Source organism: Sylvia atricapilla, chromosome 16 (assembly GCF_009819655.1).
Source record: "Sylvia atricapilla isolate bSylAtr1 chromosome 16, bSylAtr1.pri, whole genome shotgun sequence".
Taxonomy (NCBI): domain Eukaryota; kingdom Metazoa; phylum Chordata; class Aves; order Passeriformes; family Sylviidae; genus Sylvia; species Sylvia atricapilla.
This window is the reverse complement of record NC_089155.1, coordinates 13,070,968-13,098,648: the sequence shown is the minus strand read 5'-3', so window position 1 is coordinate 13,098,648 and position 27,681 is coordinate 13,070,968. Positions and strand designations below refer to the sequence as shown.

The 27,681-nt window shown below is 46.2% G+C and overlaps 1 protein-coding gene across 1 annotated transcript; it reads left to right on the top strand.

Moving 5' to 3' along the window:
- The first annotated feature begins 823 nt into the window (after window positions 1–823).
- Window positions 824–26,813, top strand: DOK5 (docking protein 5). The gene is made up of 8 exons (XM_066330978.1): window positions 824–949; window positions 13,265–13,372; window positions 18,273–18,387; window positions 18,488–18,607; window positions 19,312–19,501; window positions 22,008–22,143; window positions 24,969–25,089; window positions 26,645–26,813. Exons 1-8 carry the CDS (start codon window positions 884–886, stop codon window positions 26,710–26,712), a joined length of 924 nt encoding a protein of 307 aa, XP_066187075.1. The 5' UTR covers window positions 824–883; the 3' UTR covers window positions 26,713–26,813.
- Window positions 26,814–27,681: the final 868 nt, after the last annotated feature.

The window sequence follows — 27,681 nt, the reverse complement described above, 5'->3', positions numbered from 1 at the left end:
GGTCCCGGGCGGTGCTGTCCTTACCGGGGCGGTGCTGTCCTTACCGGGGCGGTGCTGTCGGCACCGGGGCGGTGCTGTCCTTACCGGGGCGGTACTGTCCTTACCGGGCGGTGCGGCGGGCGGTGCTGTCGGTCCCGGGCGGTGCTGTCTCTCCCAGGGCGGTGCTGTCCTTACCGGGGCGGTGCTGTCAGTACCGGGCGGTGCTGTCCTTACCGGGGCGGTGCTGTCAGTACCGGGCGGTGCTGTCTCTCCCGGGGCGGTGCTGTCTCTCCCAGGGCGGTGCTGTCGGTCCCGGGGCGGTGCTGTCGGTACCAGGGCGGTGCTGTCGGTCCCGGGGCGGTGCTATCCTTACCGGGGCGGTGCTGTCCTTACCGGGGCGGTGCTGTCGGCACCGGGGCGGTGCTGTCTCTCCCAGGGCGGTGCTGTCAGTACCGGGGCGGTGCTGTCTCTCCCGGGGCGGTGCTGTCGGTACCGGGCGGTGCTGTCTTTACCGGGGCGGTGCTGTCCTTACCGGGGCGGTGCTGTCAGTACCGGGGCGGTGCTGTCGGTCCCGGGCGGTGCTGTCGGTCCCGGGGCGGTGCTGTCGGTCCCGGGGCGGTGCTGTCCTTACCGGGGCGGTGCTGTCGGCACCGGGGCGGTGCTGTCGGTCCCGGGGCGGTGCTGTCGGTACCAGGGCGGTGCTGTCTCTCCCGGGGCGGTGCTGTCGGTCCCGGGGCGGTCCTGTCTCTCCCGGGGCGGTGCTGTCGGTCCCGGGGCGGTGCTGTCGGTACCAGGGCGGTGCTATCCTAACCGGGGCGGTGCTGTCGGTCCCGGGCGCGGCTCCGGCGCTGCTCGGCCATGCGGACGGGCTGAGCGGCGCCTCCGCCGCCTGTCCCGGGCAAGGATGGCTTCCAATTTCAACGACATCGTGAAGCAGGGCTACGTGCGCATCCGGAGCCGGCGGCTGGGGGTGAGTGAAAATGCAAAGCTGGGCATTTTGCTATTTATTTTTTTTTTCCCTGCCACTCCTTTGTCTCCTTTTCGCAAACTGAGCTCGGTGGGTTTTTCCGCTGGAAACAAAAGGATGGGGAGAGCGGAATGAACGCACCTGTATATGTATTACCTATAGATGTGTTTATGTATTTATTTCGTCCTCTCTCTCCCGTGGGGATCGGGGGATGCTGCGCTGCCCCGGGCGGGACCGGCGGCTGCGGGGGCTGTGCCCGGGGCTGGGGGTCGGGAGGGCTCCGGGCAGGGCTCAGCTCAGCCCTCACAGCTCTCCGGAGCCGCAGGTGCTGCTGCCAGTCAGGCTTTGGGGTCCTGAGTGGGACAGGTGAAGCTTTGAGGTGTCGCCGGGGTTTTTGGAGTGGCTTGAGGTGAGCCAAATGAAAAATCCACGCGGTTCGCTTTTTGCTGCTGGTTTATTATCAAGGTTATTTTCGGGTTGTTCGGCTGCCGTGGCGCGTTCCCGGTGCCGGCTGTGGGCGCTGGATGTGCCGGGAGTGGCAGGGCAGTTCCCGCAGTACCTGGGCTGGAATGAGCTCTGGAATTCCAGGGCTGTGCCTCCGGTGCTGGGGCTCCCCGGAGCCCCCAGGGGATGGGACTGGAGAGCTCCGTGTCCCTGAGCGAGCCCGGCTCAGGGGATGCTCCCGGAGAGAGGCTTTGTGTGAATAAAACCTTCTCCTTGGTGTGTCTGCCTCTCAGGAGTGGAAACGAGCTGATGGATTGTGTTTATTAAGAACTGATGGGTTGGCAATTCCGAATTTGTTCGTTTCAGGGGAGTGTCTGTGGTCCTCTGACAGCTTTTGCTGCCTCACTGCAATTACAGTTCCCTTCTCTTGCTGCACCCATGGGCAATGACTTCTCCACAGTTTTGGGAACTTGAGCCTCCCTGGCTGCTTTGGGAGCAGGGAAGCAGTGAAAAGCCTTCCAGCAGGCTGGATTTCTCATCCCTGCACTCGCAGGCACAGTTCATTGTGTAAAACCAGGACGTTCTGTGACATTTTGAGGGGATGTCACCCGGAGAGCACTCGTAGTAAACTTGGCACAATTGGTGTATCGTGATTCAGTCTGATTACTGAATATATATCAGTGTTCAGTTTGCTGTGGCATAAAGGATGAATAAGATTAAACTATGATACATTTTCCCATGCTGTAACAGTGAAGCTCGATGAATAAGGTTTCTCTGAGTCCACAAGAGGTGTAAATGCTGTCAGTGCTGGTGCCTTGCCTTTGCTAAAGCCTTCCAGACCACTCTGAGGCTGCTGCTGGCGAGGAAATGTTGGGTGCTCTCTTAAGAGATGTGTATGTGACAGCTGAGTGCAAAACCAGAGAAATGGAGAATGACACCGACTCCATGGAAATGGAACAAATGTGAAACGTTTCCTTGGAAAAGACAGTTTGGGTTTTGTCCCAGTTCCAAAGGTTTGTATCGTTGTCAGTGGCTGCGAAGTGCAGAAGGGCTGATGCAAAAAAAAAAATAAATAAGTGCTTTTGAGAAGAAGCCCAGGCTGGCTCCCAGAGAGATGCTGTGGCTGAGGACGAGCCCTGAGGTGCCCCCAGCTCTGAATCTGAATTTTCTGTCCTTCTCCAGCCTTCCCCAGCTGTGGAGGGACCCTGGGAGGTGCTGGCATCTGGTGCTGCAGCTGTGACCTGGTCAAACCCTGCTCCGTTTGTTGGGAATGCCCAGCCCGACCAGCAGCAAAGCTTTTCCCTCCTGGTCCTTTCCAGCTTGAGAAGTCTTGGCCCACGACTGGAGAGCAGATGTGGCTGCAGATTCTTCCTGTGGCATTTTCTGTAAGCTGCTCACGGCCCAGAGCCCTGATTTGCAGCAGAAATGGGTAATTCTGATCAGTCTGAGCTCTCCAAAGGCAGGGTTGGAGCAGATCCCTGCTCCTTGGGGCACCTTTCTCCTGGCTGCAGGTGGGATGTGACGCCTGGAGCTGGAGCTGGCTGAGCTCCTGGCTGGAGCAGGAGCCTGAATTCAATCCCACTCCGTGGCTGGTGAGAGCTTGGCTCCTTCAGAGGGTGAAGGATTTGTACCAACAGGTTGTTTTTGTGCTGGGGAGGGCTGTGGGACACCCAGGAGCTGCAGGTGGGAAGGAAAAAAAATACTTTAGAGCATAAATCAGTCACTTTCAAACAACTTTCCCGTGCTGTGCACACATCAGGAAGGGCTGCTCCAGCCCCGTGCAGGATTGCAGTTTAATGGAGAGGGATCTCAGGCTCCCTGTGTGGCAGGATGTGAGTGGGAGTCGCTGAAATCCATTCCCATATTCTGGTGGCACAGCTGTAATCAGAGCATTGTCTCCCCAGGCTGAATGCAGCTCCTGCCTTTGACTCTCTCATGTCAGTGCTGTGGCAATTCCATCTCCAAGGGAACTGGGAGCAGAGCTTGGAGCCACAAATTACCTCAAGAAATGACTTTCCTGAGTAACTGGGGTGCAGCTGCCACGTTTGGAACGAGAGGGGTGCAGAGAAGCAGCTTGCTCAAACCCAAACCTCCTTCAAAAGGAACGTGACAGTTCTGGAAGGCCCGACTTTGTCATTCCAAAATTGAATTTGGGCTAATTAGTTTTGCACCTGAACTCATCCTGCGCTCGCTCGGAACGTGCGGCTTTAATTGAATATTATTTAATAGAATAGTTCCCATGGCAACATTTGTATCGAGTGTGTCTTCTGCAGAGCCAAATATATTCAGGAGAAAGCTCACCCTTCCCCACTCTTCCCGTCCTTATAGGGGAGGAAAAGGATTCCCTCAGCCAATGGTGTGGGTCTGGCGTGGCATTAGCAGTGACACACAGTGTGCTGCAAAACTGCTGACAGGGCACAGGCACAACCTCCCCAGGGTTCTTGAAACCAGGAAAAAAAAAATAAAATCAGCTTGGCTTTGGGAGGAGGGATTGTGGCCCAGAGCACCAGGACCTGTGTTTTGGGGAGGAGGATGCTCAGTGCCTCTGCAGCCACCTCTCAGCTGATTGAGGGATTTTTATCTATGGGTGAAGCTGTTGCTTTATGGCCTCTCTCTCTGTCTAAAAAGTCATTTTTGTGCTCCTGATTTTCAAATCGTGCCTCATTCTGTGGTACAGGCGTGACCTTTCTGAGGGGGAGTGCATCACAAAGATGTTTCCCTGATGGAAAACCCTCTTCTGGTCTTGCCATTTTTGGGGTGGGTGTATGTGAACACACCTGAGCTTTCTTTTTAGGTTGGGCTGGGTCAATCAAAAAACAAAAAACAACAAAAACAACACAATTAAAATGAAAACAGGAGCAAACCTTTGGAGTGAAGGAGTTTGTAGCACTGGTGAGCACAAAGAGCTGTGCAAGGGAAAAGGCAGCTGAGGCTTTGTGGAGGGTGGGAGGCCCCCAGAGGTGTGGGAGCTGTTCCAGTCTGTCCTGGTTTGGAAAGACAGGTGTCTGCAGGGAAAAGCCGGAGCTTCCCTTGGAATGGAGAATGTAAACCCCCTCCCTCTGAATTATTATAATTTTGAAATTAAGGAGCTTTCAGGCAAAAATATGGGAATTGGAATAACAGTTCTTTAGTAGGAATATGAAAAAATACAAATGTACTAGTACAAAAAAAACCAAAACCAAAAACAACAACAACAAAAAAAACCAAGCAAACAACAAAATCCTAGAAACGCTGCCAGAGTCAGAACACAGCTGACCCCTGTTGTCAGGCTGTTGGTGTCAGCCCAGCCCAGCCCTCCTGCAGGGCCAGCCGTGGTTCTGGTGGAGCAGAGATGATCCTGGAGAAGGGCCCAGTGGTGCTGAGCTGGGTCTGGTCTCCTCTGGGAATCCAGTGCACACAGGCTGTGCTGGGTTCTGAACCCCAGCGCTGATCCAGGTGGGAATGCTGGGCTCCTCCCCCTGGGCAGGGCCTCTCCCAATGGGATGATGTAACTGTCTGAGCCCTGCAGTGAGCCTGGCTGACCCATGGACAGCAGATACCCTGGGGGAGGACGGGTCCTGGCAGGGATAAAGAACACGGCCCCACCCGGTTTAACAGCTGGGCCATTGACAGAAGGACACCTGGGCCTCCCCTATGGAGTTATGAGATAAAGAAAAACACCTCTTCAATGGGTTTCAACAGCTGGGAATAAAATGCACCTTGCATTTGCAAACCGCAGTCTCACACTTGGGTCTCACTCCCTGTTGAGGCTGAGCTTCCCCTTCCTGCATCCACCCCTGAACTCCTCTGGGAGATGTCCCTGCTGGGACTGAGCGGTGGAATTGTTCCCTCTTTAGTGTCACCCTCCTTGAGGACAGAAACGGGATCTGTGAGGGTCAGGTTTCTGTGCTCGCCGGGCCTGACTGGCCCAAAACATCTTCATGGCATCAGGGGGAAGGAATGTGGGGTCAGGGGTCAAACACTGGATCAGGGCACTCCTGGCCAGCCCCTGGGAGGGATCTGTAGGAATTCAGTCTTCAGCTTGTGACAGGAGGGAGCTGAGCCTGCCACAGCTTTGCAGCCAGCTGCTCCTTCCTAGGAAATGCTGGAGTGGTGTCAGCAGCGCTCAAAGATTTCTGGATTGATTAAAAAACTCTAGGGAAAAAAATAGTTGTTAGTTTTCTGGGTTGCCTGTTTTGCTTTGCTGAGTGATTTGCTGGCAATATTAAACTTTCACCTAAAAAGAGGAGGATGTAAAGCCTTGCTGTGTGTGTTCGAGTGTTGGGTGAGGAGTTCCCTGTTGCACAGTGGCCACGTGCAAGACTGAAGTGGGAAAAATCCAGCAGCTTTGTCCTGTGTGGTGTTCCTCAGGGAGCAGAGCATCAGTGCTGGCTGCACACCCTCATTTCAGATGGGAAAACTGATTAGAAACTTGGGGAAACTCCTGCCTAAAGCTCAGGGCTTGTCCACTTCAGCAGGAACGTTTTGATTGCGAGAAGAAGCCGCAGAGAGATTGGAGCTCTCAGGGTTTGGTTTTAATTAAACTGAGTCCTGTGGCAGCTTCATTGAGGAGACTGGTGCTGCACGTTGCCAGTGACATGTACTTTGACAAGTTCTGCACAGCTCTGCTTCTGTGAAACCCTGTGGGAGGAGAGGTGGGGTGGGGGAGAGACAATCTGCGGGACTGGAACCATATGGTGGGAGAGATTTGGTGCTGGAATACATGTGCCAGCGAGTTAACGTGGGGATCTGAGAGCCTGAGCTGTGAAAACTGGGAAGAAGGATGATGTAAGGCTGGGGGAAGGGGGGAGGAGAAGGGAAAAGTTGTCTGTATCTCCTCTTGAAGCAGCTTTATTAATAAAACTCCGTTCACCTATGCAGCTCCTTTCAGTCTGGAAGTTGGAGCTGGGGAAAAAAAAAAACAAAACTGAACAGATTTCTCAGGCACCAACTTCAACCTGCAGGATATTAAACCCACTGGAAATTCAGAGTTCTGGCGAGCTGCTAGATAAGGTGTTAGAATATATTCACAGATATTAAAGATTTCTTATTGCTTGGAGCTTGTCAGTGGCAGCAGGGATGGGATCCAGAACATTCCTTGGGAGAGTTGGGGTGTTTTCCCCGAGCTGAGGAGGGGAGGGATCCCAAAAAATGCCAGGCAAGCCTCGAGCAGCTCCCTTTGGGCACTGGGACGAGAGCCCTGTGGGATTTGTGTGGCACAGAGTTCATGGGGTGAGAGTCCAGGTCAGTCTTTATGGGGTCAGTGCCTTTATGGGGTCAGCCCTGGCGCTGGGGTTGGAGAAGGATTTGCCATCTGGGTGCTGTCACCTCCTGTCACCCCTGGGCTGGGCAATCGGGGTGCTCAGCCTGGCTCTGGAGGAAGGAAAAGGAAGTTTTGCAGCTCCCATGGGGGAATTGCATTTCGTTTCTTTTAGTGTTTGTGGAGGGGTAAGGGTCTCAATTTGTTCCCAAAGAACCCCACCAAAATGTAAAGAGGACAAAGCTCAGAACTGGTTTTATTTTATTCCTGTTTTTTTTATTATTCCTGTTTTCCCCAAAAAAATTCTACCGATCATGATTTGGAGTGTGGAACTTTTGTTTTGATGCTGGCCCATTTTAGGAGGAGGAATGGCTTTTTTTGGTGCTTTCCAGCCTGTTCTCAGATAAATTACCTTCTGTGCTCTCCTGTGGAAGATGAGCTCAGTTTGTGAAGTAAAACAATCAATTCCAAATGTTCTCATGGACTGAACTGACTCCTGAACAAGTGCCTCTTACCCTTTTGCTATCTTGTTCTAAAGGTGTTTTATTGTGACCAATTTAAAGCAAATCCGACCCTTTTCCCTTGATCCCGAGCACTTCCCTGCCCTGATCCTGGCTCTTTTTTCCCTCTTTGCTCTTCCTTTGGTAGAAAAAGCTGAGATTCCCAGCGGTGACAGCACCAGCCCTGCAAGGGTGTGCCAGGGATGATCCTACAGGCAGCTGAAAGAGAAAAGAAACCGAATTATAAACAGGTGAAATCGACTCTTGGGTGATTCTGACGCCTTTCCATCAGCAGCTCCTTTCCCGGTGTGAAATCCTCTCAGTGCTGTGCCCGGGCATCGCCCCGGAGTGAGATCAGGGATAAATGACATTTCACAGCGCCTGTGGAAACACTTGAAAGAAAGTAACAGATGCAAGGGCTGCTCCCGAGACTGACATCTTAATTTGAGCCTGACATCTTAATTTGGTGTTTGTGTAGCTGCAGGAATGCCGTGGAAGATGATGGACTGCTCCATTATCTTTTTGTCTGACTTCATCAAGCGCTGTCAGAAACACCACTGAGAGTTCAGGCTGTTGAAATGAATATTGGTGGGGTTTGGGTTGTTTTGTTTTTGTCTTTTAATTTTTTATTTTTGTTTTATTGATAATAATGTCCCTCGTTTCAATTCAGAAGGTCGATGGGGTAAAATGAGTGTTGTTTCCCCTCAGTAATATCGATGTAGGAGGTTAAATTGGGTTAAAATCCCTTTATTTGCCAAGTGATGTTTGTCTGGAGGACCATCCGTGAATTCTCTGTGTTTGGCAAAGGCAAATTCCCTGTGATGTCCCCGGGAGGGTGAGGAGGGATGTTTGCTGATGTTCTGAATTTACTCATCCCGTTGAGTGGCAGACTCCTGGCACGGTGCTTGTGCTGGAACACGAGTGCCTATCCCCTGCTCAATGTTTTTAATGCAGCTTTCTCGAGTTTGGATCTTCCTAAATGGGAATGAACTCCTGAGTTCTGTAATTGCACAGATGTGAGACGTTCATAGCAGCCGGGTTTGCCCATTGGAGCTGATGTGGAAAGCAGCCTGGAAAAGGGCAGGAACACTGCAGGAGCTGCTGGAAAAGGGAGTTCTACCAGGCAGATATTGGCTCTGGAATCCGTGTTTCATTCAGAGTTTCTTTAAGTCAGGATTGGTCCGTTCCTCTAGCTTTAAGAAAAAAAAAAAACAAACCAAAAAAATCAAAACCAAACCAAACAAAAAAAACCCCGACACCTCCCCACCCCAAAACCCACCAAAGCAAACAAAATAACAAAAAAAAAAAACCCTCCCCAAAACAAATGAAAGGGAGCTTTGTGTCCTGAGGGGCCCAGAGCTGGACAATGCACTCCAGATGTGCCTGCCGGGCTGGGCAGAGGGACAGGACCACTCCAGATGTGCTGGTCAGAGGGACAGAATCTGTCCAGATGTGCTGAGAAGAGGGACAGGATCACTTCAGATGTGCTGAGAAGAGGGATAGGATCACTCCAGATGTGCCAGAGGGACAGAATCTGTCCAGATGTGCTGAGAAGAGGGATAAGATCACTCCAGATGTGCTGATCAGAGAGCCAGGATCTATCCAGATGTGCTGTCAGAGGGCCAGGACCCTCTCACTGCTGCCCAGGCCCCGCGGTGCTGCAGCCCCCTGCAGGGGCTCCCTGGAGCAGGATTTGCCCTCTCGGGCGGCTCCAGTTGGTTTGAAGCTGCTCCTCAGCAGCAGTGACCCGGGCGGGATTTGTGCCAGTCCTAAGGGGAAATGTGGAGGGAACGGGATAAATTGGTGCTGAGCCAGTACCACATCTGGACTGACCACCACATCTGGAGCTGTCTGCAGGGATGCCACAAGCTGTTTTATTATTATTATTATTATTATTATTATTATTATTATTATTACTATATTTTTGTCACAGAAAAAGCTCTGCTGCTGCCTGGAGCTCTCAGGTGAATGGCAAAGGGCAGCAGCAGGCCGGGAACGGGGAGTCATTCCCATTGTCCCGTCGTTAGTGGGATGCTTGCAGGGCATTTGTCACCTCGGTGCCGAGCAGCTCCTAACAAGCGTCACTACCCGAGTTTTGCCGGGTTTTTATCCAGTTCTCGGGCACAGCTGAGCTGCCCAAGGCTGGAGGAGCTGCAGCCCCTCTCCCGTGGCTGGCTTTGGATGCTGGAAAAATCACTTTGCTGACAGAAAGGCTCCACTCGAGTGCAACCTCTGCCTTTTTTTTTTTTTTTTTTTTTTTTTTTTTTTTTTTTTTTTTTTTTTTTTTTTTTTTTTTTTTTTTTTTTTTTTTTGTGTGTGTGTGTGTGTAATCTTAAAAATCACGAATCCAGCTGTGAAACACAAGTCCAGCTGTGAAATGCAGCTCCTGCAGATGACGGTGTGCTGTGGGAGGCTGAAAACCTGAGTTTTGAGGCAGTCCAGGCGTGGAGCAGGTCCCAGCTGTGCCCTGGCTTTAGTGTCCTTGTCATCGCTGGGGGTGACTCACCCAGAGCAGCCTCTGTCCTAATTAGTGAGCTGTGTTAACGAGCTGTCGCGTGGAATGGGAGTGACCCAGTCCGATGCTCTGTGGCACCCAGGAACCATCCCAGACCCTGGGTAAATGTTCTGCAGCTCCCCAATCCCTCAACCCTGCTGGTTCCTGGGGCTGTGCCATGGCAGGGCAGCTCAAATCCAGCTGCAAATCCAGCTGCAAATCCAGCTGTGCCCGCACAGAGCGCAGCTTTAGCCACCACTGGAGCCTCTCCTATTTCTCCTCCCCAATCAGTTCCAGGCTGATCCTGTCCTCTCCAGTTCCCAGCTAACTGTGTCTGTGTGCAAAGCTCAGCAGATGCTCAAGGAGCCAGATCTGACACTTAGCTCCAGCCTGGCTGCGTTTTTTCAGCTGTCACTGGCAAGGGAGGGTTTCTGTGTAAGTGCTTCTTGGCTTTTAAACGTTTTTTAGCCAACTAAAAATTGGGCAATGCTAAAAGCTGACAAGGGTCTATTAAGCCAATCATTAAACCTCACACGTGCACTTTACAGCACACAAGAGTTACTTGGTTTATATTTTTTGCAGCTTTCTACACTCCAAATATTTTAAGGTCTAAAATTGAACTCTGTTTCAAACCTCTGTCTATGTGAGTTTGGGAGGAGCTCAGAAAATACCAATCCTCAGGCTCAGAAAATATCTGGTCCACAGGTTGGGGCTGAACAAGGTGCCAGTGTGGGCGTGGGTCGGAAAAGGAGAGGCAAGCCGGGGTTTTGTGGAGGAAATCATTCCAATGAAACACTTTGGGAGCTCTTGGGAAGGTTGTGGGATGCTCTCCAGGGTCACCCAGTTCTGTCCAGGTGAGGGTTTGGTGCCCAGAGCTCCTGGCTGAGGAGCAGCTCTGCAGCTTTCCATGGGAACAGATTCCTGCTGGGATCTGCTGCCTCAGACAGGGCTGGGGAGGGGATGGAGGAGCTGCAATCTGTCTCTCTTGGCACAGCAACATTCTAGATCCCGTCCCCTCACCAATTCCCTTTGAACTGAAAATGATCTCAGGGCTCATTTCCCACCTTTGGACTCTGAAGTGACAAATTAAAGCAATTTTTTTTTTCCTTAAATAGAAGAATGAAGGCCCAAGCCCTGGTTGTGTAAACAGCTCCCTGCTGGAAGGACCTTGGCCCTGGAATTCCAGCCCAACCAAAGTCCAGCAAAACACTCCAAAGATTTTCCATCTGCCCCCTTCAGGGTGTGAGCTTCCTGCCAGCCTTGGGTAAAGGGGCAGCGTGGTTCTCCTGTCCAAGACAAATAAAAAAAGAGACAAATTTCAGAAGAGACTGAGGAATTTCTCAAGCATTGTGCTGTGTCTTTGCTGCTTTATCTGTTTCTGGAGGTTACCAGAGTCACAAAAGGCGAATTCCTGCCAATATCCCAGAGGTCCTGGAAGGAATCCCAAGCTGCAGGAGGCAACTTGCAGCTCCTGCTTGGAAAGAAGGAAAAAAAAAAAGGCAAAGTTTGTGTTTATTTGACAGCAGGTTCAGTGTCCCTGTAAGTGCAGCTTTTGGGATTCTTTGGTTTAGGGCAAAGTGCAGAGAAACACGGCAGAGGAACAAACCAGGGCAGCTTCCCCTGGAGGGTCAGAGGAGAAATTTGCCAGATGAGACTTTGTGCTGCTGTTTGTGACCTCTGGGCTCCTGTGAAATAACAAACAGGGCTGGGATCCTTTGTTCCAGCAGTAAAATCTCTCTGCTCTCCTGCAGTGCGGTGGAAACCTTTTATTTCAGTTTTTAAATCAGCCATTTGGACCCTCCTCTTGCCTCAAGATCTGAAAAATAACCTTCCCCCCTCCCATTTCTCAATATTTGGCTGTTTTCAGAAGGTTTTTTTTGTTTGTTTGGGGTTTTTTTGGGGTTTTTTTTAGATTGATTCCTGAACAAAAATCGTGAGTGTTGGGGCAAAGCATCAACAGCATCCCCTGGTTTCAATTTCCCTCTCAAACCCCAAAGCTGAGAAAATCAGAAGAATTTTTTTTTTCCACTTTGCCTGAGCAGCCAAAAAGCTGGAAAATAGGGGGGAAAAATCCTGGAAAATAAATTAATAAAAGGGGAAAAAAATCCACTTTCAGCTGGATTTTTCAGCCCCTTGGCCATGACCTGAATGCTCCTGCAGCCACATGAGTCTGAGGGTCCATGTGTGAGATGGGAAAAATGATAAATCCGGGAGGAACAGCTACAAACTGGTGAAAAAAAGCCCAACCAGTCAGCGAACTACCATTTTTTTGGGGTTCAACAAAGGAATTACAGCTACTTTTCATGGACATAAGGACTTTTTTGGCCCCTCAGGGGTCAGAGGATGATGTTGTTTTTCTGTTGGGGCCGTGAGATGTTGTATCACTGGATTTGGGGATTTGCTCATGGCCTGATTATATTTTGTTGTTGTTTTGCTTTTGAAATCAGGCTGATTTTGGTGGCAGGTTTGGATTTGTTTTGGAGCTCCCAGGTGTTAGTTTGGAGTTGCTGGAGCAGTGTGGGCTGGGAGCAGTTGGCAGAGGCTGGGGATGCTCTTTGCAGCAGGAGCTCAGAGCTCCAGTGCAGGAGCAGCAGAAAACTCAGGGAGGATTGCAGGGAACGCTGGAGAGTTGGGAAAGTGGCTTTAAAACCACTGAATCCACCCCAAATTTAAGGACTTGAGTTCACTTTAACCCTGGGAGCAAAGCGGCAGGAGGGTCCTGGGTTGTGCGGGTGAAATAATCCGCTTTTTTTTTCCATGGTCAGTAATTCGGTTCCTGCTCCTTTGTGTTCACAAAACACACCAGAATTCCTGGCTGCATCCAAAGAATTCCTGGCTGCACAGTGTGTGTGAGCACTTCCAGCTCCCTGGGAAATACTGCATTTATTTCATTATATTTATTTTATTGTAACTCTGCCAGTTATTGATGCAATGCTGTGTTTTTTCCATTGTGTCAATTCAATATATGAGCAGCACTTTGGGTGATGGAGATGAAATCCAAGAGGGATCTAGATGAGGCTGGAATTTCTTTTATTCTTGGATAAAATTCCATAGGTCAGCCCCTATTTCCAGGAGTTTAACCCAGCAGCTATTTCTAATAAGTCAGGCCCAGAAATAATTCAAGTTTCTATTAGGAAACTTTCAGAAGTAATGACTTTTTTTGGGTTTTTTGTTGTGTGAGGGCTGCACAGTGTGTGTAAGAACTTCCAGCTCTATGTGAAACACTGCATTTATTTTATTATATTTATTTCATTATATTTATTTTATTGTAACTCTGCCAGTTATTGATGCAAATCTGTGTTTTTTCCATCGTGTCAATTCAATACATGAGCAGCACTTTGGGTGATGGAGATGAGATCCAAGAGGGATCTAAACGAGGCTGGAACTTCTTTTATTCTTGGATAAAATTCCATAGGTCAGCTCATATTTCCAGCAGTTTAACCCAGCAGTTATTTGTAATTTCGGGCTCAGAAATAATCCTGGCTGCATCCAGAGCAAAGGGATGAACTCCTCAGCATCCTGGGTTGTGTTGTGTCTGAACTCCTGAGAGCACAAAGCTGGGCTGGGGTTTAACTTCTCTGGGGTTTTTGGGGATTCTGAGGCCAGGGGAGATCCCGAATTTTATCCCTTTGTGTCTCCAGATTTACCAGAGGTGCTGGTTGGTGTTCAAAAAGGCCTCCAGCAAAGGGCCCAAGAGGCTGGAGAAGTTCTCAGATGAACGAGCTGCTTACTTCAGGTGCTACCACAAGGTAAGGCAGCAGGTTTCCTCAAACTTCTATCACCTGATTATTGTCAAGGATAAAATCTTATCTTATAAATATTATAAATAGTATATTTATTTTATTGATACTTCAATCAATATGATTTATTTATTTAAATAATTATTTATTTTAAAAATATTCTTCTCTTTATATTATTTATTTCTTTAAAATATTTAATTATTCTTCTCTCTTTATATTATTTATTTCTTTAAAATAGTATTTCTTATTTAAATAATAATATTTATTTGCTATATTATTTATACTATTTATATACTATAGATATAATATAGATCCTATATATAATACATGATGTATGAAATTATTTGTATATTCATATTATATCTATTATTTTATATTTAAATAATATAAATAAGATATAAAAATAAATATAAACAATAAACTTTTTGTGCATTAGTTAGCCTGAAAATTGATTTTTTTTTTAAACTCTTAAGGTTCTAAATCTTTGTGTGTGCTTTCATTCAGTGAAGTAGATTGAAAAATAAATGGGTTTTTTTAAGCAAACATCTTGCTAAGCAAGTGAAAAATTATTTTATTGTTGAAGCATTTATTTTATTGTATTTATTTTATTGTAACTCTGCCAGTTATTGATGCACATCTGTGTTTTTTCCATTGTGTCAATGCAATATATGAGCAGCACTTTGGGTGATGGAGATGAAATCCAAGAGGGATCTAAACGAGGCTGGAATTTCTTTTATTCTTGGATGAAATTCCATAGGTCAGCCCGTATTTGCAGGAGTTTCCCCCAGCAGCAGCCTGGATCTGCAGAGGGAAGGTCTCACAAAAAGCCTCAGAGGGATTTAAGCCAAGTTTAGTCTCTGCTAAACAGTCACGTCATTTCCAGCCACTGCTTCTCCTATAAATTTGATTTCTGGGATTTCCCTGGGAGCTGATTTGACAGGAATGAACGATGATCAGAGCCCAGAGTCAGTCACTGAGGATTAACACAAAAATTCCGGGTGGTTTTGACCAGAACTTTGCCAATCCTAAGGACAGGACCCCCAATATCCCCCAGTTCCACTTGGGGACACCTTCCCGTGTCCCTGCTGCTCCAAGCCAGGCCTTGGACACTGCCAGGGGTGCCTCTGGCTGAGGAAAAGTGGGAAAAAAATTTGATTTTCTGGGATTTATTTGGATTTTGAGAACATCCTCAGGCAGAGAGGGAACTGAGAGTGAGGCTGTTCTCTGGTTTAGAGTCATCAGCTCTCCAAACTGACAGGTCGCCTTTATTTTTAACAAACCTCACTGAGAGGGAGCTAATGAATATTAAATGGCATTTCTGGGCAAAATGTGCTCGTTTATAAAGAGCACAGGTGGATAAAAATCAGACCTTTTTTTTTTTTTTTTTTTTTAATAAGCCTTGTAAATGTGTGAAATTTAAACGTGGTGAATGATGGAGCTTCTGAGAGTATTAAATATGAGCTGCTGGGGGAAAAAAAAAGTGTTAAATATGAGCTGCTGCTCTGTATTAGGCTGTAGTTGAATGATTCTTCTGAAAATCATAGTTAATTATTGATAAAAACACCTGACAAAAAATATGGCAGCGTCTTCAACGCTCACTGCTTTCCACCTGCTTTTTATTTATGAAAAATTCTGTGCTATAATTCATGGAAATGTTGGGATTTTGGTGCTCAAGCCCCTGTGCAATCTCAGCTCCGTGCTGTGACAATCTTGGTGCTGTCACCCGTGGGCAGGAGAAATAAATCCTGCAAAAAAAAAAAAACACCAACAAAAAAAACCCCAAAACCAAACCCAGGCAGACCCTGCGCAGGTGTCAAGTGTGCCATGAGCCTGTGCTAGTAAATCCAAGGCTCAGGGGAGAGCAAAACCTCACCTGCACATCCCCAGGGCTTCAGGAATTCAGCAGGATGCAGATTTTTATTGGAATATTCAGGATTCTACCAGCACGTCACAAAGTCAAAAGAAAATACAATTTTTTTTTCCTTAAAATTAACTCCTGCCTGGGCTCTGGAGTGACTCTGGAATGCTGCTGAAAGCAGAATCGTGTCTAAAACCCACCTGAGGAGCCCTCACTGAGCCCAGCAGCCTGGGGAGAGGTTCCATCCATCACAGAGCCGTGGAGGGTGGAAAGGAAGATGATGAATGGAGCTCATTTCTCACCAGCACCTGCCTCCTTCACTCCAGGGTTTTTCCTTCTGAGCCTTCCCTTCTTATTTTTGTTTTGGTTTGTTTTTCTGGGATGGATTCAAGAGTTCTTGGATTTATTGGTGCAGAGGGGCTGGCAGGATGTGGTGGCACTAGTCCCTGGGGCTGAAAATGCAGCTCCTTCCTTTGCCCACATGAATTTTGGGTCCCCAGCCCTGTCTTGGGTGGTGCTTCTGTTCTTTTGGAGAGTCTCCATTTGTTTGCATTTGAGCATTTATCAACGTTCAAGACATTTGTCCTTGTCTGCAGCTCTGAGCTGGGACATCCTCACCACTGGAGGTGCAAAACAGAAATAAGCACTTTTTTTTTTGTCTAATATGAAGCTTTAAATCCTTTCTAACCTAATCTTGCTCTATTTTTTAGAAGCAGAAAGTTCACAGTGCAAAACAGAAATAAGCACTTTTTTTTTTTTTTTTTATCTAATATGAACCTTTAAATCGTTTTGAATCTAATCTTGCTCTATTTTTTAAAAGTGGAAAGGTCACAGTGCCCTAAAATAACACATGAGAACAGTCATCTGCAGCTTGTGGAGTGAACTGGGAGTTTGCATACACAAAGCAAATTGCCCACTTAATTCCTTTGGTCCCACGAGGGAGGGAAAATAATTAGGCTACAAAAAACCTGCACAGAAGAGTTGCTTTTCCAGGTCTGATTCCCACTCGTCAAACGTAAATAAGCAACCACAAATCGCCACATTCTTCAGCAAAAGAAGACTGGAGGAAGGAAGGAAGGAATTCTGATTTCTTTTGGCTTTGTGTCGTGCCAGAAGAATCCTTGATATTGCCATAAAAACTGAACTAACTGTGTCCTGCTGACAGGAACACACCAGGCCCCTGAGGGCTGCTGGGTTTTAATCCCCTTGCATTAATCTTGCCTTGAAACTGCAGAAGTCATTGAGACACTCTTTTCTGTCTGGTTATGGAATAATCCCTTTGGAAAATTGGATTGTGGGACTTGTAATTGTTTTCCAGGCAAAGCCAGATAGGGAGCAAATGAAATGTTTCAGGTCTGAGCTCTCGGCTGGACATTTCTGTTCACGATTGTTATCACTTAGCTAATACTGCAATTAAATAGTGCAGCTTAGCTGGGGGTGAGGAATCATGGGCAGGGCTTTAAGAGAATTAAAGGAACTTTTCAGGGCGCTTTAAAACTAAATTCCACTAAAATTCCACCCAGTGGGGCTTGAGGAATGTTTGTGAGGAGGAGAGGAGAGGAGAGGAGAGAAAAGGAGATGAGAGAAGGGAGGAGAAGGGAAAAGAGAAGAGAGAAAATAGGAGAAGAGAGGAAAGAGGAGGAAAGAGAAGAAGAGCAGAGAGAAGAAGAAAAAAATATAAGAAGAGAGAAGAGAACAGGAGAAGAGAAAAGGGAAAAAAAAAAAAAAAAGAAGAGAAAAGAGAAGAAGAGAGAGAAAGGAGTGGAGAGAGAGGAGAAGAAAGAAGAGAGAAAAGAAGAGGAAGAGGAAGATTGAACTTGGGCTTTTGGGTCCCTCCAACTCAAACCCTCCCATGGTTTTATATAAAGTTTAATCTGTTTTTATCCTCAGCAGGCTCGAGGTGTGCAGGCAGATCTTACAAGCAGGAGTGAGCAATAACATTTTCCATTAAATGTCCCCCTGGGCTTTCCTGGGAAATGTTTTATCTCTCCTCATCATGGGGGCAGTTTTCAGTAAGCCAAGACAAGAGCCATGAATCCTTAATTGAGATTAAAAGCTGAGGTGCTTGGGAACCATTGTGTGGGTAATAAATATAATCCCTGGTGTTCTGCTCTGAAATGCTCCCCATGTTTGGGAATTTTGCATTAATTCAAACAATACTTGGAATGCTGAGGACCATTTTTTAAAGGTTTTTTTGTGTGTTTTTGATGGGAATGGGAGGGATGGAAAAATTTTTGGCTGAGTGGATGTGTCAGGCTGAATCTCTGCTTGTTCTGTCAGCTGGGAAATGACTGATTGATTAATCCCTGGTCCTGGTTCAGAACTCTCTCACTGCACAGGTCTGCAAGTATTTTTTTTAAATTTTTATATATAAATAGAAATAATATAAAATATAAAAACTAGAAAACTAACTATAAAATAAAAACGTTTTCCAGTCATTGTTTAGCAGCCAGACAACAGAAATCTCTGTTTCTAAACCTTTAACACTAAAACACTTTGTGATAACAAAAATGTGATTTTTTTTTTTTAATTGGAACATTCTAATAAATCCTCAACTTCCCCTCAAAAAAACCCAAAACCAAACAACAAAAGGTATAAAATAACTGGTTTTTTCCTCCGTGCTGAAAGCTGTGCTGGAGCCGGCAGTGCTGGAATTCCAGGTGGGTGAATCCTTTCGATTTCCATCTCCACCTGTCTCTGGTTCTGCTGCACCAGGTTGGTCTTGCTCGTGCCCCTCGTGTGAACATTGCTCAGGCTGGAGGGAGCTTTGGTTCCACCTCTCTCCTGGCCGAAATTCCTTGAGGATGGTGTCCCACTGATGTCCTGCAGAGCTGAGACAACTGCAGGGCATGGCTGGAAGGTGGAATTTCCCATGGAGTTCCCGAGGTGATTCCTGACAAGGCTGTGTCTCCTCAAGAGCCATCACAGAGATTCAGATGCTGCCTCACCTTCTCCTCCCTCTTTTCCCTTCTCTCCTCCCCTTGCCCAAGCCAAGAATGGACAGATCTCTTCCCAAGCTCCTCGTTAAAATCCCCAATTGTGCTTTTCCAGGTCACGGAGCTCAATAACGTGAAGAATATCTCGAGGTTGCGAAAAAGCACAAAGAAACACGCGGTGGGCATTTATTTCAGTGATGACACCTCCAAAACCTTTGCTTGTGACTCAGGTGGGTGAAACGGCCACGCTCCTCAGAAAACCTCGGAGCATTCCTTGTGGAATTATCAATATTACATACCTACACGAGGATTTTCTGGGCATTTATACAGAACTCGAGGCAGACGAGTGGTGCAAGGTGCTGCAGATGGAGTGCCTGGGAACACGAATTAATGACATTAGCCTTGGAGAGCCTGACTTGTTGGCATCTGGAGTAGAGAGGGAGCAGAGTGGTAGGTACAGAAATATTGACCTTCTGAATTTTTGATCGCGTTGTTTTCAAGCCTTTTAAGCCGGATCTTGGAAATAAAGAGGAGCAAAACTGTTTTTCCAAGCCTTCTTTGCAATTTTGGAGGGGGGAGTTGGTTTTGGGTTGTTTGAGGGTTTGTTTTTGGCTTTTGGTTTTGGTTGCTGCCTGAGATAATAAATAAGTTATCTAGAATTATTTTGGAGTAGCACTTCCCTTTCTCAGATGAATTAGCTGCTCTTGGAGATGGGAACTATTTGTTGTGTAGGTTTTTTTTTGTGAGATGTCAGCGGCTGAGGCTTTGTTAAGAGAATAATGAATAACAGTAATTACATGCAGAACCTGAGCCTGTGGCTACTCCACTTTCCTGTGCAAATGAGCTCATTACCTGCACGAGCAATGGATTTATTCACACACACGACTCCATGAGCTGTTTGCAAATACCAGGATTATGCTGATGCACTTCTCCTCAGGCTCTGAGTGCACACACAAATATTTGGTGCCCTTTGGGTGCAGCATTTGACTGCCCCAAACGTGGAGCTCACGGAGTTATAGGAAGGAATTCTTTGTGTGGGAATGAATAGCTCTAAGTGGTAATTAATAGAGGTGGAAAAAAATAGGAAATTCCTTGATTGACTTGCACGATGTGCGGGGCAGGGATTTTAGACTAACCTTTTGTTTTTCTCCCAGAGAGATTCAATGTGTATTTGATGCCATCCCCTAATTTAGATGTGCATGGGGAATGTACCTTGCAGATAACATTTGAGAATATCTGTCTTTGGGACATCCACAATCCCAGAGTCAAACTCGTCTCTTGGCCATTAAGTGCCCTCCGGCGCTACGGGCGGGACCCGGCCTGGTTCACCTTCGAGGCAGGCAGGTAGGTGGGAGGATTTGCTCCTGAACCACTTCCAAAGAGTTCTTTTCCAAGGACAAGATGTGGGAAATTGCGGGGGGGTTTATCTTCCTTTCTGTCATTAGAGCTGGGGTTAATTGCTCGGGAGACGCAGTTTTCGTGTTTGAACTCAGGTTAATTCTTACCCATGTTACAGCCTCACAGGCTGTGAGTTCTGGCTAACAAAGTGGAAAATAGCTCTGTCTCTAACTCTTTCCAAGGTCTTTTAAGTACAAATTGTCCAATTATGAAATGACACCTAAATTGTTTTTACTTTTAACCCAATAACCAACCACCCGTGGCTGCAGTGCAGATTTTTCTACCCAGTTACAAACACCACCCAGAGCCATGGAGGAGAAGGTGGAAAAGGAAGGACTGGCCTCTGCCCTAAAACCTCCATCTTGTTTTATAAGTATATTACTATATTCTAAACCCTTAAACTCTGAGTTTTCCACCCTGTGACATCACACACTTCTATTCAAACCACACACACATAATTCTAGTTCTAATATTTAATTTTGGGAGCCTTCTCCAAGGGCTCAGGTCAATGCAGTGTTTTCCCGGGGGTCAGTGCCTATCAGCACAGAAATGCTGAAATTCTCAGTGCCCAGGGCTCCAACAGTGTGGGAAGTGGATTTGTAGGGAATTCCCAAAGGCTGGCAGAAGGCTCACATGGCTTTGTGCACCCCTGTGCAAACTCTGAGATAAGAAATGCTGATTTAGAAATGCCATGGGACAGGACAGACATTGCTGAGAGAGAAATGGAACTGGAAGCAAATTCTAAATGATGACCTTACAAATAGACTGGACACTTTGGAGAAATAGAATTATGAAAGGTGAATCTATGGAACACTTAAATATGAAAATAGAACTATGAAAGATGTATTGTAGCAAGACACATGAGGGGTAATTTTAGATGATTGACTTAGAAGCATTGGCAGCATTGTGTGGCAAAAGCTGATAGGCCAAAAAACAGTTAAAATGGATTGGAATTAGGGAATAGTTTGGCTTCTGATTGTGATGGTGGAATTGTAACATCTGCACTGTCTCACCCTTCTCATGGGACTGAATATAGAATAAAAATCTTTTAAAATGTCTCTCAGCTGACAATAAGGGAGCTGATCTTCAGCCAGAGGCCAGTCTGGTCTCGCTGCTTAAAAAAACCCCTCCAAACAATTAAAATATTGAGACAACTATAAGTCCCCCAAAAAACCCAATTAAAACACTAAAACAAATATAAACCCCAGTTAAAATGCTGAAACAAGTATGCACCCCCCAAAAAACCCAGCTAAAATTTGTATTTATTATTTCAAGGGGAAGACAAAACTTCTGCAGAACTCATTAAAAGTCCAAAGGAGGAAGACAAATTAGTCCTGCCTGACACAGATTCCACATAGAGCCTAAATATAAAAAAATCTGGGTCTTGTGCAGGAACTCTCCAGAGTGTGAAGGAACCAGCTGAGCCTGTTTGGAGAGAGTAACCCAAACACGGCCTGGGACAGCAAAAGGCACTGGGGCTGCCAAGAGGCACAGGCAGAGATGATGCATTTTCCTTTTTACCTTTTTTTCTTCTCTATGTTCCCTGAATTCTTGGCATTTGTAACTATTTGTATTTATTTTTGCCTCTGTAGCCTATTGTATTAGTGGCTACTTTTCCCAGTAATTTTCCATGGCCTTTCCCTCGGCAGAAAAACAGAACAGATTCCAGAGCTCCAAGCCCCGGGGGTACAAGGCTGTCTTGGTTCTTCTGGGAACCAAAGAACAATTATTTAAGATACGTTTCATGGACAAAGTACATCCAGTGCCAAGGGGGGGACTCCAGAGAAGGAAGCTTGACCTGGAGGGGATTGCATCAGCACTTGTCCTCCTAATTGAGACTTTTCATTAATTATGTTAATTTTCTGAAACCTATAAAATGTACTCACCCTTGTGGGGGTGGGCTTTATGGGCATGACTGCCCCTGGAGGCCCTCAGATAAAGACCCTCTTTTATATTCCCACCTCACTGAAAAGATTTCAAGTTTCATTTCCAGGCTGGGGAAAGGCAGCAGAGAGGTGGGAACAATAACTCTGTTCCCCCTTCAGCCCTTTGCTGCTCACCCCTCGTGCAAGAGCACTTTTAGAGCAGCACAGGGGAGGTTTTTCTGGAAGCTTGTTGCTGTTATGGACACGAAAGAATGAAGCAGGCAGCAGAAAGGTCAACAGGAAAGTCCTTCACTTTATTTCTCTGACTATATATGTATATATACACTTTGAGATTTATTGTATATCAAAGATTGGCTACACAGGTCGCCACCTCTTCGACCTCACTGGTGAACATCACCACCAATCATCTTTCTCCTCCCAGAGGAGAAATATGTAAACCAAATAGATAAATTCTAAAAACGCACCTAGTTTCCTTGAAGCTGCGTGAGAACAAAACGCAAACGGTGAAAAGCAGACAAACTTGAGGCGACACGCTCCCCCAGCTGTCTGTGCCCTTGCCTTGGCAGGATGTGTGACACGGGAGAGGGGCTGTTCATCTTCCAGACCAGGGATGGGGAGGCCATCTACCAGAAGGTGCACTCGGCCGCCCTGGCCATCGCCGAGCAGCACGAGCGGCTGCTGCAGAGCGTCAGGAATTCCATGGTAGGGGCACTGCTGGGCTGGGATTGGGAATGGGAATGGGGTTTCACACTGGGAATCAACCAAATTCGTGCTGCTTCAGGGGGATGATTGTTGTTGTTATTATCATCATCATTATCATCATTATCATCATTATCATCATTATCATCATTATCATTATTATCATCATCATCAATATCAGTATAATTATCGTTTATTTTTTATTGTCGTAACCATCATTGTCAGTATAGATTTCTTTATTATTATTATCATGATCATCAATATCAGTATAATCGTTGTTTATTTTTTATTGTCGCGATCATCATTGTCAGTAAAGTTTTCTTTATGATTATTATTATCATGATCATCAGTATCAGTATAATGATAATTATAATTTTTATTGTCATAATCATCAATATCAGTATAATTTTCTTTATTATCATTATCATCAATATCAGTATAATTATATTATAATTTATTCTTTATTGTCATAATCATTATTGGTATAATTTTCTTGATTATCATCATCACCATTATCGGTATAATTTCCTTTATTTTTTATTATCATTATCAGCATAATTATCTTTTTTATTATTATCATCAACACCACTATCAGTATAATCATCATTATCATTTATTATTATTAGCATAATCACCATTACCAGTATAATTATATTTATCATTTTTATTATTAGCATAATCACCTGCATAATTATCTTTATTTATGATTATCATCATCATTATCACAATTATCAAATAAATTGTCATTATAATTTTTTATTATAACTACTGTTATTAATATAATTATCTTTATTATGAGAATTATTTTTGTGATTTATGATCATTTAAATATGATTATTATTACAATGATAGTTCTTAGAAGTGATTATTATGATGATGATTATGATTATGATTATGATTATTATTATTATTATTATTGTATGAAATTCTGCTTGATTATACAATTTAGGGCAATATGTATAACTGAAATTCCTGCTGAAGGATAAAAACAACGAGGACACACACAGTCCTCGATGTTTGTGGCTAATAAGTGTGAAAGAATACAGAGAAATCAGCTCCTGTCAGTGCAGTCTCACTAATTTCCCGTGATTAATCAGCGCCATGAGTTTGTCAGCAATCATTTCTCATCAATCTATTTAAAAAATGGGGCTCCTGCTCAGTTTTCCGTTTGCTGAGTGGTGTGTGTGCCCTGGGGAAGGTTTGGGAAGGGTCAGGCAGGTTCCCTGGGAAGAGCTGGACACTTTGATCCTTTCAGAAACCTGAGAGGAGCTCACCTGAGCTCACCTGAGCTCACCAGCAGTGCTGCTGCTGGGCCTTTTCCCAGGAAAATATCATCTGACACCGTCTTTGCTGGGTTTGGCTTCTTCCTTTAAAACCAAAAACCTCTCAGTTCTGGTTAATGAAGAGAGTTCTTGTTCAAAAATATCTAAATTTATCTTCAGTGGAGACAGATGGATAGATGAGACGAGCACTCAACAGTGCCTAAATTAAGCAGATTAAAATTAACTTTAGGCTGGGTCAGCATAACTTCAGTAACTTTTGCAGCCCAGCAGGGTCAGAAGTGATGGAGGAACCTGTTGAGAGAACAATTTCATTTTCACAAAGCAGGGATCAGTTCTGAGAGGACAGTGGATAGGTTTACAGGCAGTTTTGAGTTTGTTTGACTTGCATTTATGGAATACCACCTTTAACATCTTTAAATCTCCGTCCTCCGAGTGCCCACAGACCCACCAGAGGCAGAGCCGCTGCAGATTTCAACAGGCAGCAGCTGCACAACCTCTAAAAAAAAAAGCTTTTTCACCAACACTGTGTCCCACCACAACCCCTAAATCTAATTTTATGGATCCAGAGATGGGGGAACTGAGATGGGGAAGTTTTTTAGACCCTGCAGCAGCAGCCCCTTGCTGTGCTGGTGCTGTGCCACTGCTGCAGGCTGTCCCTGGCTGTGGGGAACAAACAGCAGAAAACTCCCAGAGCTGTGTGAGACGCAGAGCTAGAGACAGAAAGATACAGGAACAAGGACACACAGTAATAAAACTGTGTTTCTGTGCTCTGGAGGGGTAGCTACAGCAGAAAAATATGTCAAGCGAGATAATGGAAAAGTTTAATAATGAGGCTCCGTGCTTTGTTTATGGAAGTTATAAAAAAGTTTCTGAATAGCAAGAAATATAAAACTTCCATGGAATAGGACAGACATTGTTAAAAGAGAAATGGAACTAAAAACAAGTTTCAAATGATGGCCTTGCAAATGAACTGGACGCTTTGGAGAAACAGAACGATGAGAAATGAATCTATGGAACATTTAAATATGAAAACAGAACATATGAAAGATTTATTGTAGTAGGACCTACGAGAGGTGATTTTAGGTGATTGGCTTTAAGGCATTAACAGCATTGTGTGGCAAAAGCTGATAGGCCAAGCAACTCTTATAATGGATTGGAATTAGGGAATAGTTTGATGATTGTGATGGTGTGAATTGTAACACCTGCACTGTCTCACCCTTCTCGTGAGACTGAAAATGGAACAAAATCTTTTAAAACACCTCTCAGGAGCCCCATCTCTGGGTCAGAAAGAGGCATGACCCGACATAATTGTACTTTTAATGATTGGTTTATGGAGATGTCTGTAAGCTCTTAACAATTTGCTATTGCCTAGAAAGTTTTTAAGAACCCCGTAACCCCGGCTGCTGCTGGCAGACGTGAGCTTTCAGCTGTCTCACCCCGTGACGAGGCTGATGGGGCCATAAAAGCTCCAGGAACGTGTCCCAGCAGCCTTCTCCTGTATTTTGGGGGGCAGACCCACGAGCTGACGCTGTGTCCTCCTTGCAGCTGCAGCTGAAGCGGAGCGAGCGGGCCGTGTCCCTGGGCACCGTGGTGCCCCTGCCCCGCAGCGCCTACTGGCACCACATCACCCGCCAGCACAGCACGGGGCAGCTGCTGGGCCTGCCAGGTAAGGGACACGCCCTGACACACCCTGTCACCTGCCAGGGGTGGCACTGGGCCCAAACCTCTGCTCTGCACCGAGTGTCACACCCTGTCACCTGCCCAGAGGTGGCACTGAGCCCAAACCTCTGCTCTGCACAGTGTCACACCCTGTCACCTGCCCGGGGTGGCAGTGAGCCTGAACCTCTGCTCTGCACAGTGTGTCACACCCTGTCACCTGCCCAGAGGTGGCACTGAGCCCAAACCTCTGCTCTGCACAGTGTCACACCCTGTCACCTGCCAGGAGTGGCACTAGGCCTGAAACACCGCCCTGACACACCCTGTCACCTGCCTGAGGTGACACTGAGCCTGAAACACCTCCCTGACACGCCCTGTCACCTGCCCGGGGTGGCACTGAGCCTGCACTGCTGCTCTGTTTGCTGGGGACAAGGGTGTGTCACACTCTGTCCCCTGCCCAGCTCCAGGATGCAGAGAGGGAAGGAGGGATGCTCCAGGATAGGATAGAGAGGGATGGATGCTCCAGGAGCAGCTCTGGGATGCAGACAGGGAGGGATGGATGCTCCAGGGTAGGATACAGAGAAGGAGGGATGCTCCAGGAGCAGCTCCAGGGTAGGATACAGAGAAGGAGGGAATGCTCCAGGAGCTGCTCCCAGCGGTCCCTCCGTGCTCTCCAAGGGACACCCAGCGGTCCCTTGGGTGTGTGTGGAGGGATCCCGGCACACCGGGAGGCAGCAGGGCTCTGCGGGGAGCAGCTCTGCCCCTGGGCATCTCAGAGGGTTCAGATCTGAACTCCGGGCTCCTGAGAGAGAGGGGAACCTGCAGCACCCGATGTGCAGCACTGACAACTTTGTGCTTCCCCTCCTGGAGCAGGAGATGCTCAGAGTCGGAGGAGCTGGGCTAAAGTCAGCACCGTGGAGTTGTGTTTGTCTCAAGAATTAAAACCAACCGAAAAAAGCGGGAAAAAAATTTAAAAAAGCCTTAAAGGAAATATTTTTCCTGGTTCTTTCTTTCCGACGCTAGAGGGGGCAGGCAGCACGAGGAAAGCTCCATCCAGAGCAGGGATGGGAGGTGAAAACAGCAATTCCTCACCTGGTCAGAGTTGTTCCGTGATGAGGGATGGGAAGAGGAGATGCTGCTGGCCCAGTCTGTGCCTTGGCCCCTTCCTTTTCCCTTTACTGTGCCTTTCCACCACAGTAATAATAATAAATCATGAATAATAATAAATCAGTAATTCAGCATGGAGCTGACCCGGGTACAAACCACTGCATGGGTACAAACCACTTGTTTTATATTTAGAAAAATATCTTGCTTGCTAGACTGGGAAAAAAAAATATATCTGAAAGAGCATTTTTTGCATTTTAAATGCAAGTTAGAGCTTTGAAAAAAAAAATTAATTTGCTTTGGACAAGTTCCTGTTCTGAAGGAAGCAGTAAAGAAGATATTTCTGATCTGGAGCAGTAGGTGAAGCAGGGTTAGGTTTAATTAATGAATCTGTGTGTTAATCACTGACTGGGCTGTGTTTAACTGGGCTCGTTCTGTTTTTTCCATCTGGCCCCGTGAAGATGTTTCCAGCCCGGTGAAGCTCCATCGCACGGACACTTTCCCAAGCTACAGGTCAGAGCACCGATAAAAACCCGGGAAGAACTTTACAAACTCTTTGTCCTCTGACTCCACTGCCCCGGGGGTGACAGTGCTGATGAAATCCGAGGATGGACGTGCAGAGAAGTTCAGCTTGGACAAAAAAAAAGAAAAATAAATTCTTGCAATACGACGGGATGTTTTTTAAAAAGCAGAAACTCTTGTGTGGATACTGCGGAGAGGAACCGAACCACCAAACCCTCGGGTGTATCTTTTATATCTCACAGCTGGACAGAGAAGAAATCCCTCCCTAAACACTTCCCACTGATTTTGTATGATAGGTCTGTTGTAAATATGTGAGACCTCTGCTGTGGTGTGGTTATTTTGTCACCCTGGTTTGTGGCGATGCTGATCTTCAGTTATTCCCGTGGTTGTTACCCTCCTCCTGACCTCTGGAATGGTGGCCAGTTTGAAGCAGCTCTGGGACACAATTTTTCCTGTTTGAAGACTTGATTGATTTCTTTTCAAAGCATCTCCTCTTTTTCCTGTATTTATTTCCAGCTCTGTAAACACTGAAAATAAACAAAAAACAACAAAAAAGATCCCATGCAACTTGTGGTGCGGTGTCTTTTGTTACTCAATCAGCACAATTTTTAATTTTTAAAATTATTTTATTTATTTATTATTTTAAAATTTTTTTTCTAAGACAGAATCATGGTCTGGGGCTTTGAGGTAGAAATAAAAAAAGGTAAATGTTGGATTTCCCCGTGCAGGAGTGTTGTAGGAGCAGAACTCAGGGGAGCCAAACCCTGGGAGTGGTGCAGGGAAATGTGATTCTGCAGGAAATGAAATGAATCTTCCATCGTGGAAAGTACCCCACAGTGCAAAGATGAGCTTAACTTACTGTAAATAAGGATTATGTTCGTCTCAGAGCTGAGCTGCTCACACAAACCAGGCAGTGAAAGGCACGTTGTGACTAATAAATTTTTATTTTCCAGGTTTCCTTCTGCTAATGCATTCC